General features: G+C 37.5%; 1 protein-coding gene across 1 annotated transcript in view; it reads left to right on the top strand.

Annotated features, from left to right (window-relative positions):
• Window positions 1–12,652, top strand: part of RAPGEF2 (Rap guanine nucleotide exchange factor 2) — a 301,571-nt gene that overhangs the window by 267,669 nt on the left and 21,250 nt on the right. Inside the window, exons 28-32 of the mRNA XM_067297871.1 lie at window positions 2,290–2,397; window positions 2,490–2,693; window positions 2,774–2,882; window positions 5,453–5,699; window positions 9,547–9,704. Coding sequence (XP_067153972.1) covers window positions 2,290–2,397; window positions 2,490–2,693; window positions 2,774–2,882; window positions 5,453–5,699; window positions 9,547–9,704 — 826 coding nt within the window. The remainder of the gene's footprint in view (window positions 1–2,289; window positions 2,398–2,489; window positions 2,694–2,773; window positions 2,883–5,452; window positions 5,700–9,546; window positions 9,705–12,652) is intronic.

Below are 12,652 nucleotides of genomic sequence, written 5' to 3' on the forward strand. Positions count from 1 at the left end.
TTCAGGGAAGTGCTAACTGCTGTTCCTGTGAAAATCTGACTGTGCTGTAAATACTGGAAAGTTGCAACTAATACTGTTTAGTATAGACTTGCTAGAGCTTCAGAGCTTGTAATACTGGAGTTCATCATCTTTAGACTTATTTTTCCTCTTTTTCCTTCCATGGATATTCCCCTCAGTAGCCCCCGTGTGCACGAGCCCCAAGAGCCCCAAAGCACGAGCGAGTGTTGTCTGCAGTGAGGCATGTCACGGCTAGTAGCAGGTCTAAAACAGAGCAACTCTTTGTTGTTTCCATAACCAACCCTTGCTGGCATCAAGTATCCCTGACAAAAAGGCTGCTTGATTCAAGTGCGAGAAAGGCAAGAGTCAGAAGCAAGTGGGGAACGAGGAGTCTGGAAGATTTTGGCTGTTTTGTATTGGGGGCTGTTAGTGAGGAGAGGAAAATAGATGAGTAAAATTTGTTTCTGAGAGTGAGTAGAAGTAACCAGCCTGGGACATGTGAGAGCTAACCTTATAGTTTGCCTAACACTAAGGTACTTGACTTTGCACATTTAATCTTCTTTTAATGTTGTTCCTGTTTGTGGTATAAGTAATGGCATTCTTCTGAAAGTCGGTGTTCAGCCCTTTTCAGTGCAGTGTGTGTTGGGTACCATAGTAAGTCACAGCCTTGAAAGAAGCATTGATTTTGAAACTATCACTGCAATGATTTAAAATACATTACATGGGATGGCTTGGAACTTCTCAGCCATTTTAAAAAAATCTGTGAATAGCCTAAATTTAAACAGACCTTTATCTGGATCTTCCAATATGATCCGTATTAATGAAAAACAGCAAAGAGGTTAAACAGAAAGGAAGGAAGTTTTGTCTTCAATTTTAAAGATGGAAAAATCTCAAATATGCCAGAAATGCTACCCCTAGCTACTCCACTATGACTAGGAGCTGCAGCACATGTAGTGTGCAGTTATCTCTTTTTAGAAATCTAAGCTCTCTAAGCAGTTTTAAAATAGTTGATTAGTTTAGTAATGAATTTCAGCAATTCTTCTAAATTCACTTGCTTTACTGGATGTATAGGAACCTACTTGGCAACCATATAAACACAATGCAGCTCCCATTATTTTAGGTTGCTCAAGCCTTAGATCTTTAGCACAAGAGACTACAAGGGCTTTGGTGTTGGGCAGATGCAATGAACGGGTAGTGATTAGCTTTGTACGATTAATGTTTGTATGAGATTTTGTTCTTAAACTCCAGTTCTTCGGGTGTTTAGCCTTCCTCTCCCTCCCCTGGCCAAACTTGCTTTCCCCACATAAAAGAAAAAAATGTAGCTGTATTTTTGAGATAACTGAGTGGCCCAACTGTTCTTGATTCAAGAACCTTTAAAAATTGTATGAATCTATTTTCATTCTGAACATCAAACTTTTTTTTATTTTGTCAGGACAGCTGCTGCTGATTTTCCAGGTCATATTGCATACTAAGATCAAATTTTATGGTGGAAGCATAAATTAAAAGAAACAAAATGTAGTTCTTGTTTTGTAGCCTTACCTTCAGTAATACTAGTTGATAGTACTCCTTTAAGTTTTTTTTTTTTTTACCATACTGTAAATTACCACATGAGATCCTTCTGAACTTCATAGTCATATAGTCATAGTTGCTGGGAGGAGTAGGGGTGGAGAGAGAGAAAGGAGGAAGAATAAATGGAAAGGTTTAATCTAAAGATGAGAATTAAGAATGCATGTATTGACTCCAAGAGCTCTTTCCTGCTTCTCACAATAGCTCCTCTTTCCTGCCTCTGTAAACATACAATAGTTCTTTTACACAGGCAAATGCCTAATGAAGTTAGTGGTGGCTTATCTAAAGTTTTGTAAGTTGGAAGAGTCAGTATAAAACAATATAGGAAGCCTTTGTGATCGTGTGCTACAAGAATTAAGGATAGAGCAAACCTGGAAATGTGCATAAACGGGAAATTGTTCATGCAAGTCGCAGGTGGATCTGACTCAGTGTTCTTTACCTGCATGCTCTGTCCCTACTCATAAACAAATTGGATACAGCCAGTGTTAATTTTTGAACTCTTAGTTTTCTTAGTGCAATTTAACTCCTAAGTTATTTTAATACTTGTTTTGTTCTGTCCTCTTGGTACATTGTTACCTATCAGTGACATGAGCTTTGGACCCATAATATTTAGGTTTCCCAACTGATATTTACATAATCTCTAATAAGTGGTATTTCTAAAGGACTTAGCAATAGTGCTGATCTGGTCATTCCTGGAAAATCTTCATGTTATTGATTAATTTTCAGGTTACACGGGTAGTATTGTTGTGGGTGAACAATCACTTCAATGATTTTGAAGGAGATCCTGCTATGACTCGATTTCTGGAGGAATTTGAGAACAATTTGGAGAGAGAGGTATGAATGAGGTTTTCTGACAATTTGGGATGGCAGGGAGTAATCAGACCATTTTATATATAACTTATTATGCTTTTCTCTTTCTCGTGTAGAAAATGGGTGGACATTTGAGGCTGTTAAATATTGCTTGTGCTGCTAAAGCTAAACGAAGATTGATAACCTTAACAAAGCCATCTCGAGAAGCCCCTTTGCCTTTTATCCTGCTGGGAGGGTCAGAAAAGGGATTTGGAATCTTTGTGGACAGTGTAGATTTTGGTAGCAAAGCTACAGAAGCAGGCTTGAAACGTGGAGACCAGGTAGGTATTTTTAAAATGCTTTTCTCTTCTTTTCTTTTTTTTCTGCTAAATAAAATAACACTACCTGTTTGTATTTTTAGATACTGGAAGTGAATGGTCAAAACTTTGAAAACATTCAGCTATCAAAAGCCATGGAAATTCTTAGAAATAACACTCATCTGTCTATCACTGTGAAAACCAATTTATTTGGTAAGTTTGTGTGCACTTCTTGTTCCAACTTGTGTTCTAACTTTAGATGAAGTCTTTGATTTATGTACAGCTAATGTTTGGAAATAGTTTAAAATAATTGTATTTGAAACATTTCAGAAGTGAGAAGAATAGGAAAAGAAGGAAGTTTGTAGGCCCTAAAATACATTGTATCCAAATTGCAGAGAAAAATTTACAAATAGGTCTTATGAAGTGACTTCACTCTCACAAGTGCGTGTTTTAGGATGAGGAGGAACTATTGGGACCATTTAGGCTGAACTTCTAGAAAGCATTTTTGTATAATATTTAGTACTTTCCCAGGAAAGAAGCCTCTTCTGGAATTTCAGGATTTTAGTGATGTTAATTTTCTTCTGTATTTGTTCATACTTTTTCACTGCAGCAAGATTAATAAAAACTTCCATGCCAGCCAGGTCAAAACAATCTTGCTATCCTCCAAATCTATTCTCTTTCTCTTTCTCTTTCCTTTTTTTTTCTTTTTTTCCTCCTCCTAACTTGATCTTTACGACTGGATACTTGGATTGTTCATGTGATTTAGTGATACATTTCCAAAATCTCTCAGATTTAGGTTCTTCATCACAAATAGGTAGGTCAGAGTATTACCACAGGATGTCACTTCACTAGGTGATGATTAAGTATGCTTAGGTTATCTCCAAAAAATGTTTGTCAAGTATGTTTCCTAGGAAACTTTTTGTTATTTCTTTGCAGAAAAGATGCTAATATTCTGCCATCCTAATAATTAAAAGACATTTCTTAGTATCAGTATATGCTTGTTTTGCAGTATGTGCTTTTTTTTTTTTTTTAGTGTATAGGAGTAAGCTCTTTATAAATGTCTTTTGCGCAGTAGGGTTTTTTGATTCATGTGTTCTTTTAATCTTAAAAGACTAAACCTGGTTTCTTCATTTCCTCATAATTTGTGTTTTCTAAGTATTTTATCTTGTGGCTCCTCTCCAAATACTGAAATCGCACCATAACAGTGTGTCAGAACAGTTAATTCCTGTGTCTTGCATATGATATTCCTTATCAACAAATCCCAAAAGGAGAGTAGCCTTTTTTAATAGCATCTCCTTATTTATATCTAATCTGTCTATGTAGCCCCCAGATCCTTTTCTAAAGTACAGCTATTTGCTCAGATTATTTTCCTTCACATTTATTTCTCTCTTTCTTACTTGAAGCTTTTTGAGTCCCTTGTAATTTGTCATGGACCTCAGGAGATAAGGATGAGTTTTTAAGACAAACTGGCGTAAAACCTTGCCCTTAATACTCATGCTTTAGCTGCTTGCCCTTGTCCCCACTTTTTCTACAATTCTTTTTAATAATTGGTTTCATAGAAAATACCAAAGAGACAATTATGTCTGTCTTTGCTTTTTGTTTTTATTCATTTTCAAGGCAGATTGCTTTTGTATATTTAACATAGACTTGTTCAGTAAGTGCCAGCTGGCTGACATTCATTTATTTCTTAGTTTATCTTCTCAAGACCCTGCCCAGCTCATATTCTTTGACTGATTACTCTGCTTTTCTTACTCTTCACTTTCTTTAAATGCTTTCGTATTTTATGGTTGTTTTCATCTAAGGTATTCCACTTCTAGTAAGGAGGAACTGTTGAGAATGCAAAGTTTTCTCTCTTCCTAAAACAAAAAGCCTTCTCAGCACAGTTTCATAACTTCAAGACTGTCATTTGTTATTACAAATCAAGTCATCAGGTGACTTTCCCCATCTGTTCATGGGCACTACCACTCTCATTCAGAACGTCTCACTTACTCTCCACTTCAGATTTTTTTGTGACCTATTTAAGTGTACCAACACTTCTGCCAAGTTAAAAACTGCAATAGGAGATCATCTCATTCACCAGTTCATCAGGTATTTCTGTCTCAGGGATGACTTTTTGCTAGAGAGGGGAGGTAGACAGTAGGGAGCAGTAGCAGGTTTAGCCCTTTGACTTTTTTTTAATTATGCCGCAGCCAGTCTGTCAGCCTTCCAAGACTTCATGTTTTCTTGTACATCCGGCAGTTGGGCACAGCAGCCTTGTCAAATATCCAAGATGTCTAACTGTTTTCACATGCTTTTACTATGACCTTGTTACAATTTCCATTTCCCCTCTGATTTCTGACTTTTGTTCCTGTTGCTAATTATTTCTTGTCCATCTGCAAGCTTTTGTTGCTGGTTTAAAACCTCCCTTCTCAGTTGTTAGTTTTCTCATCTCATCTTTGTTTAATGGGCTCTTTTTATGCATGCTGCTATTCTGCAGAAAGCTGTCCTTCAGTTGAAAAGTCAAAGTGCTTCTGTTGACATGATCCATACAACCATGTGATCATCCAGTATATTTCTTTCCCAAGCTGGGCCAATTTACCAATTTTATGATTTTTATTACAGGTGATGGATGTTCTTTTTAAAATTTAAAAATTATTTAAAATCTTGTATCTAATTTTGGTTAATATTTGAATCGACAGAATGCACTAAGCAGTTTTTTGTAATGACTAACATTTAAACTGATCTGGTACACAGCACTTTCTTTTTTGTTCATCTCCTTTCCCCTCTTTTTTTCTCTTGTGCAGTTTTTAAAGAGCTTCTAACACGGTTGTCAGAGGAGAAGAGAAATGGTGCTCCCCATCTGCCTAAAATTGGTGATATTAAGAAGGCAAGTCGTTATTCCATCCCAGATCTTGCTGTTGATGTGGAGCAGGTAATAGGATTAGAAAAAGTAAATAAGAAAAGTAAAGCCAACACAGTTGGGGGAAGAAACAAATTAAAGAAGATACTTGACAAGACTCGAATCAGTATCCTGCCTCAGAAACCATACAAGTGAGTCTTCTTTAATTTCCTGTTAAATATTTGGTCTGTGTTAAACTTTAATAATTTGTTATGTTACTTATGTTTCTTAGTGCAAGCACTTTTATATCTGCAAAAATATTTGCGTTTTTCTTCATCCAGTCTGTTAACTTGCTAATTTCAGACTAGAAAATACTAGTCTGAATATTTGAAAAATCAGACTACTAACACTTGCCATCACTGTGGACAGCTTTCAGTTCTTATAGATGCAGTGATGGCATAAATAGTTTTTATATCATTTACTGTTTTCTGTTAAGAAGACTGTTAACTGGAAGGATCCCAGGCAATTAATTTGAGGTTAGCTCAACAAGCAGGTTTGCTTGTACATTCCAGTGGTCTGTAAGGTCTGTTGTTTCTTTTAAATGTTCTCTCCTATGTCACCAGTCTTGTCTGTTTGTTCCTTTGAGGTCTGATGAGCCAAGCGTACTGCTGAGTGTGATTTTTTTTTTTTGCATTGTTTTCCATTGTTCACAGATTTTTGCATAAATTTCTGTTGTTGGTTTTCATTTTTTCTTCTTTTTTGATTCCTTTCATTTTTGTGCTTTTTCTGTGCAGGGACCTTTTCCGGTAAGTCTCAGAAAAACAGTATACTTGACCTATTTTATTTTCCTTTTGTTAGCCTTACTACTTATGTTATATATAGCAATTTGTCTGCAAAGCCTGTTGACATTCAGTTGCTTGTGTCTGCATCGTTTCTGCATAGAGATGTGTGGCTGTAGACTTTTCTATGTGTGCTTTTTTTTTCCCCCCCTCTTGCACTGAAACTTCTGTTTTGATTTTCTTAATAATTTACAGTATTGCATATATTAAAGGACTTCATCTATTTTCATATGTTCTTAAAAAATGAAGAGGGATGAAAAAGCCAACTTACTTGTATTTAACAATTAACTGAGGTAGGTAGTTAGAGTTCACCAGTCAGTCTCCCAGCCTTGAGGTAAAGCTGTCCACCTTCTCTTGAGGACTGCAGAGGCTTCCAGGGTCTTTAGTGTTAGTGTCCGAGTAAAACCAATCTTTAAACTAGAATGAGGTAACTCTTTAAATAGAGAGAACTTGTCTGCTTCACGAGACATTAAATCAGTATCGAGGGTGAATCATTTTGAGCAGGGGATGATCTCTTCCTTCAGTCTTGCCTTTTAGTCCAATAGCTCTCAGTAACTTTCTGAATTGAGCAAACAGCACCATTTCCTATAGGTTCCTGGGAAATCTTCTGTCCATCAGCTGTGACACTTGTCTTGAAGTGTGCCTCTGGCTACAGCCTCTCTTCAGGCTCCTTGCTTTTTGTACTTGTCACCCCTCCCAATCCAGAAGCATTTTTGTAGTCTGTGGGCTCAGTTACTCCTGTAAGGATTAAACATGGGCCCCACCTCAACCTCTAGCAAGCTGTGCCCGGTCCATAGCAGAGCATCCCAGACAAAAAGAAACCCTTCTCTCTCCTGTCTAGTTATGGCCTTTCAGTAGGATGCGTAATATACTGTGTTTTGAGAGCAGGAAGATTTAGGCAGTTCTGCCATTTCATTATCCCTTCTACCATGTTTGTTATCCAGCAGGAAAATTATTATTTAATTAATTCTATCTATCTTCCTGCATGGCAAATGCATACATGAAGCAACAGTAATATATTATGTCTTTGCTTTAAAACTACAGTCTCCTTTCTCTGACATAAAATATTTTATGTAGCAATGAGTGCAGCAGATCTTCATGGGACCTGGAGTCTTTCCAGTTTGGTATATGAATGCTTCCTGAGAAGCTGAGAGAACTTTAGAAACATTACCCCCCCCAAAAAAAAGTTTGTTGGTTGATCTACTTTACTGAAGCTACTTCAGGTGTGATGCACAGAATAGGTATAGTGAAGCATGACAGGATTATATAACAAACCCAAAAAGAAATACATAATGTTATTGAAACAGCTCAGTAAAAGGGGAGGTGAGGGGAGGAGGTTTTTGTCATCTGGCTCGAATTTAAAGAAAATAGAAAATACTGGTGTTAGCACAACTATGAAATACACCCTGTAGATGTTTATAACCACCAGGGCAGAAGGCACTGTGGGGTTCTGGGGCTTTGGAGGTTTTTTGTTACTTGCTTTCTTCATGTGTGTGTGGGGAGTGGTTCCTGCTGGAAAGGCAACAGGTCAATCGCTGGGAATGCTTTTTAGTTGTATCAAAAGTTTGCTTGTGCCTTAGCATAAGTGTTGTGTGCTGAATTAACCATCGTTGCTTGTCACAGTCTTGGGCTTTATGTGGAAGTACAAAACTAAGGATGTTCAGGTTCAGCTTAACTTCTGTTTGTGGGAGAATCTAGAACTGTTCTTTCTGGCGGACTTGGATTTTTCCTGAGGTTTACACTTCATAAAATATTTTGGTAATACGGGGTTACCTAGCTTTTAAAAACAAAACAAAAAATTACATGCCCCCAAGCCCTTTTCTAGTGACATTTCCTTCTAAAAAGCAGTTACTGTGTCCATGCAATTAAAATTGTGCCTCGAATGCCCAGCAATATTGTCCTCCCTAGAGCATTGCTCAATTCCTAGCACTTACAGAAGTGGTACAAGCATGTGCTGGGTAAACCACAAAGGATGCTTTTTCTGTAACAAACCTACAAAGATAACTGATCAGACCTAGGTTTTCTGTGAATGGATAGAAGACTATACAACAACTTACAGTGCCAAAAACTAGAGTGCTTTTTGTGTTGCTTTGTTTAACTTAGTGGCTTGATGTTCCAGAGTTGCAGCAGTTTGCAATGAAATCTAGCTTCCGATTTATGCTTTATTTACATGTGTAGATACAGATGTGTTAGGCAGCCTTTTAAAAAGTTCCTTTGTCTATAATGGGTAGATTTTAAATTATTTCCATTTTCTATAATGGCTGCCATTCAACATTTACATCCTCAGAGCATTTTACTAAGGGCTTTTGGCTGTACCCTTCAGTGGCTAGTCCCTCAGCTCTGTGTCCTGCACCCATTGTTTTGCTTCACTTGCTGATTATGAATTCAAAAGCAACAAGCAAATTGGTGCCCACTATTATTGGATGGTATCTCTGTCTCTGATCAGTCTAGCCCTAGCTCCACAGACTGGTAGGCAAAATCCTTCTCCTTTGTCACAGAGTTCTTTATCTGTGGCTGTCAAGCACTGCTGAGGGGACACCTGTACTGCCCGACTGTAGATACTTATCCTGGTCCTTTGGAGCTAGCTGGCCTCATTTCCATTTAACTCAGTGAAGAGGAGCTCTGAGAAGGTGATACAGGGTAGGAAGGCTCAAATGAATGTTCTTAACAATCCTCTCTTATCTATCTGTACCAAGATCTTAGTACGCAGTATAGCCACAATAACCCCCAAAGTACAGCCATAAATCCCATCTGTGATAGTAGTGAAAGATTTGTGAAAGTCAGGTCTTGTGAACTGCCCTGAGGGGCCAGCAGCATTAGCCAGAGTCCAGGTGATGCAAGAATAAGGCACCTACCACGTTTTGGAAAAAGATCTTAGCCACTGTAAAAATGTTCAAAAAAAGTAACAAGCCAGCAGCACCCCAGAGCTTAGGGGTGAACATGAAGATCACCTGTCAGTGTGAACAGGCTGATCTAATCACTCTGGATATTTGGATGGTATTGACAAGGGTAGACAGTAAGTACTATTGTCTGAGAAATGTTAACTTCTAAATAGAAATTACTGTACTAACTGTTGAAAGTGTTATTTAAAAAAAAAGAAAAGAAAAGAAAAGAAAAAGAAAAAAGTGGTGTAAATATCCCTGCATCCCTCTAGTAGAGCCAAACCTCTGAATGTTTGCAAGTCCTGATTTTCTTTTCTCTTTTTTCTTTCTGGACACAGCGATATTGGAATTGGCCAGTCTCAGGATGACAGCATTGTGGGACTGAGGCAAAGTAAGCACATTCCTCCTGCTCTGCCCGTCAGTGGAACCCTCTCATCCAGTAACCCAGACCTACTGCAGTCGCATCACCGCATCTTAGATTTCAACACTACACCCGGTAAGGATCTTTTGTTGTTCTTGCTCTTCTTGACTTTTTTTTTTTTTGGGGGGGGGGCGGCACTTTAGGACTTTTCTTAGGACATTGCTTCAGTATACTTTACATGGATGTATTATTAGATCTATATTTTTGGAGTACGTTCTATACAGAGCGTCTCTTACTGATGATTGAATACTTTTGGGCAATGAAAACTTATTTTTATTCTACTTGGTATTTTCTAATCTGCCCTGGTAGATCAGTCTTTAGAAGACTGGTGTATTCTTAAATAGCACAGGAGATCATACGATAAAGAAGATCATATGCTTACAGTACAGAGAAAGGGCACTGGACTTGGACAGAGGACGTGTCTTTGTTTTTTCTTAACAGACCTCTTATATAATCTTGTATTGCGTCTGTAAGGGATAGTTGCAGAGGTCCCTGTTAACTCCCTGTCCCTGCAAAATTGTCTAGAGCTGTGAACTGAATGCTTTGTGTATAAGGTGACTTAAATATTTCAGAACGGGATTTTAAAAAGTGAACATATTTAGCAGAGTGGGACAAAGTAGGAGGTGTGTGCATGCGAAAGAGAGAATATGAGAAGCTTCTATCTTATGTGAAGGGTTTAACTGAAACTCCCAAAGGGGATGAGATTTGGGCTCTTCTCCGGCTGCAGGAAGGTTCTCAGCATGAAACCTTCTCTGAGTTAAGTATCCAAATCTTTCGTTTGAAAACATTGCTACTGGAGGAGGATGTGGTAATCATAGCTGTACTGACCTTGGTTATTATAGTCTAATATCTAGAGCACTTCTTAAAGTAGGACCAAAAATTCAGTGTCCTCCAAAGCCTGAGGGATTTCATATCTTACCTCAAAGGTCAGTGCTTACACATAAGTGTACATACTGGCTGAGTTGGTGCAATCTTCACACTTGAAACTGTGCTACTAAGCAGCACGTGTCCTCAGGTTTTGGGGGGCTAGAGAAGAAGAATACAAGAGGGTGGTGCGTGTGTCTGTCATAGTGCCTAAGGCTGTACCTGAGAAGGCTGGAAGATCTGTATTTTATTTAGCTTATCTACTGACTAGTGTCAAACACTAAACTTATTTTTATAAATGGGAGCTTAACTTTTTGTCAGCATTTTCATGTCTATAAATTGGTGAAAATTCCATTCTCCAACTTGCCATTTACCTGGACTGGATGATTCTCATAATGTGTGCGTAATGCTGAGTACAGTGAATGGCTAACTTCCAAAGCTGTAGGGATCACTGTATCACAAAGCTCAAACAAATTCCATTAATTGAGAAGGAAAGCCATCACAATTCTCCAAGATCTTTCAATTAAATATGAAGTTCAGAAAAGTTTAATAAATGAAAAATATTTTGCTGTTTAGCTTGGTTCCGGGAAGTGAGATGAATAATGATGTAATGTCATTAACAGCCTTTCACTATCTTTACAGAAACTATTTTAAGTAATTACTGCTTTCTCATTAATTTTTTTTTTTATACTTAAAATTTGTTTAAACACAGATTGCATATTTGTAAGTTAATTCTAAGTAGTTTTCCCTGGATGGGAAGGAGGGGAAAGGGACACTGAAATCAAAAACATATACCTTAAGACCTTTAGGGATGATTACGCTGTAGATAAAAGGGTTGAATTATACCACTATTTACCTTGAGACTTGGAAAATGTTAAAGCCTACATTTTTCATTTCTTTTGTTACCTTGGACTAAATTAAAGGTGGAGATGGAGGCAGCTTGCAAGAAATTAGAATGCACTGGAGAAGAAAGAGAAAAGTAGTGGAGTTGCCATCCTTTGAGGCTTTGGAGAATATCCCTCAGGATGGAAAATAAAACAGCTTGCCATTTTGGAAGGGTAGTGCTTGAGGAGGAAATGAGATCATCCATTCTTTAAGCTTGAAATCTGCAACAAATCATTTTTGTTACTCTTCTGGTTGGCACAGGCTTTTTCAAATATATTTGTAAAGGTTTATTTTCAAATGTTCAAGTATGTCAATGTTTCTTCTCATGTGCTGTATTTGCTATTGTACTAAAAGTCAAAATAATAGACTAATGATGAGCTGTCAGTCACCAGTATGTTTTTCTCACTCAAGCTTTATAAGGGGACTGTATTCCTATCCATAAAGCATTGCTTTCTTCAGTTTGTCACTCCAGTCCTTTTTCTGAAAAGCAGTGAAGGGGATGGATACAATTCTTTTCAAGTGCTGTTTTATTTAAAAATCATTGTGGCAAACTACTTGCTAACATCTTCTCTATATTCTTTGTAGTGCTTTTGATATTGGCTCTGACTGGAATGCAGCCTGACAAATTTAATGATAAAATATGGTGCAAAGATGATGCTACTGTATTTGCTGTTTTCTGCATTTCTTCGTAGTGACTTTTAGTGATCCTACAGAGCAGGTTGTTTTCTCCTTGGGCAGAGCACTTGCTTCTAGGGAGTATTAAGTGAACTCTCACTGTAATATTGTTCAAGGTAGCTTTCTATCTTCATAGCACTTCTTTGAATAGCCGGTGTTTCTGTAACACCAACACACAACAAGATCTAGAGAACATCCTGTTTTCTAATAACTTCTCTGAATGGCTGTGTCTTTGGTATCTGTATTCCCCAAGATGTCAAAAAATGCAGAAATGATTTTAGGCACTGCTCTGCATCCCTCTTCGGCTTATTGCTGAAGGAAGACAGAGGTCAATAACGAGTTGGTGAGAAAAGGTGAAATTGGCTTGCTAGCTATATAAAGTATATGTACATTTGACTCAGTACTTAGAAAAGGCTAAAAAATGGCCTGTAGTAATCCACATTATGTGTAAATTATAATGTAATCACTCAATTTTAATGTGTTTGGGTATTGGTGCTTCTCAAGTTATAGAAATATTACTGTGAGTATAAAAGTTATAGGTTTATTTAAATGTAATTTATGGGCTTAAATATTTAAGCCTTAAACAGTCTTTGTGGCAG

Source organism: Apteryx mantelli, chromosome 5 (genome assembly GCF_036417845.1).
Source record: "Apteryx mantelli isolate bAptMan1 chromosome 5, bAptMan1.hap1, whole genome shotgun sequence".
In the NCBI taxonomy this organism is placed as follows: Eukaryota; Metazoa; Chordata; class Aves; order Apterygiformes; family Apterygidae; genus Apteryx; species Apteryx mantelli.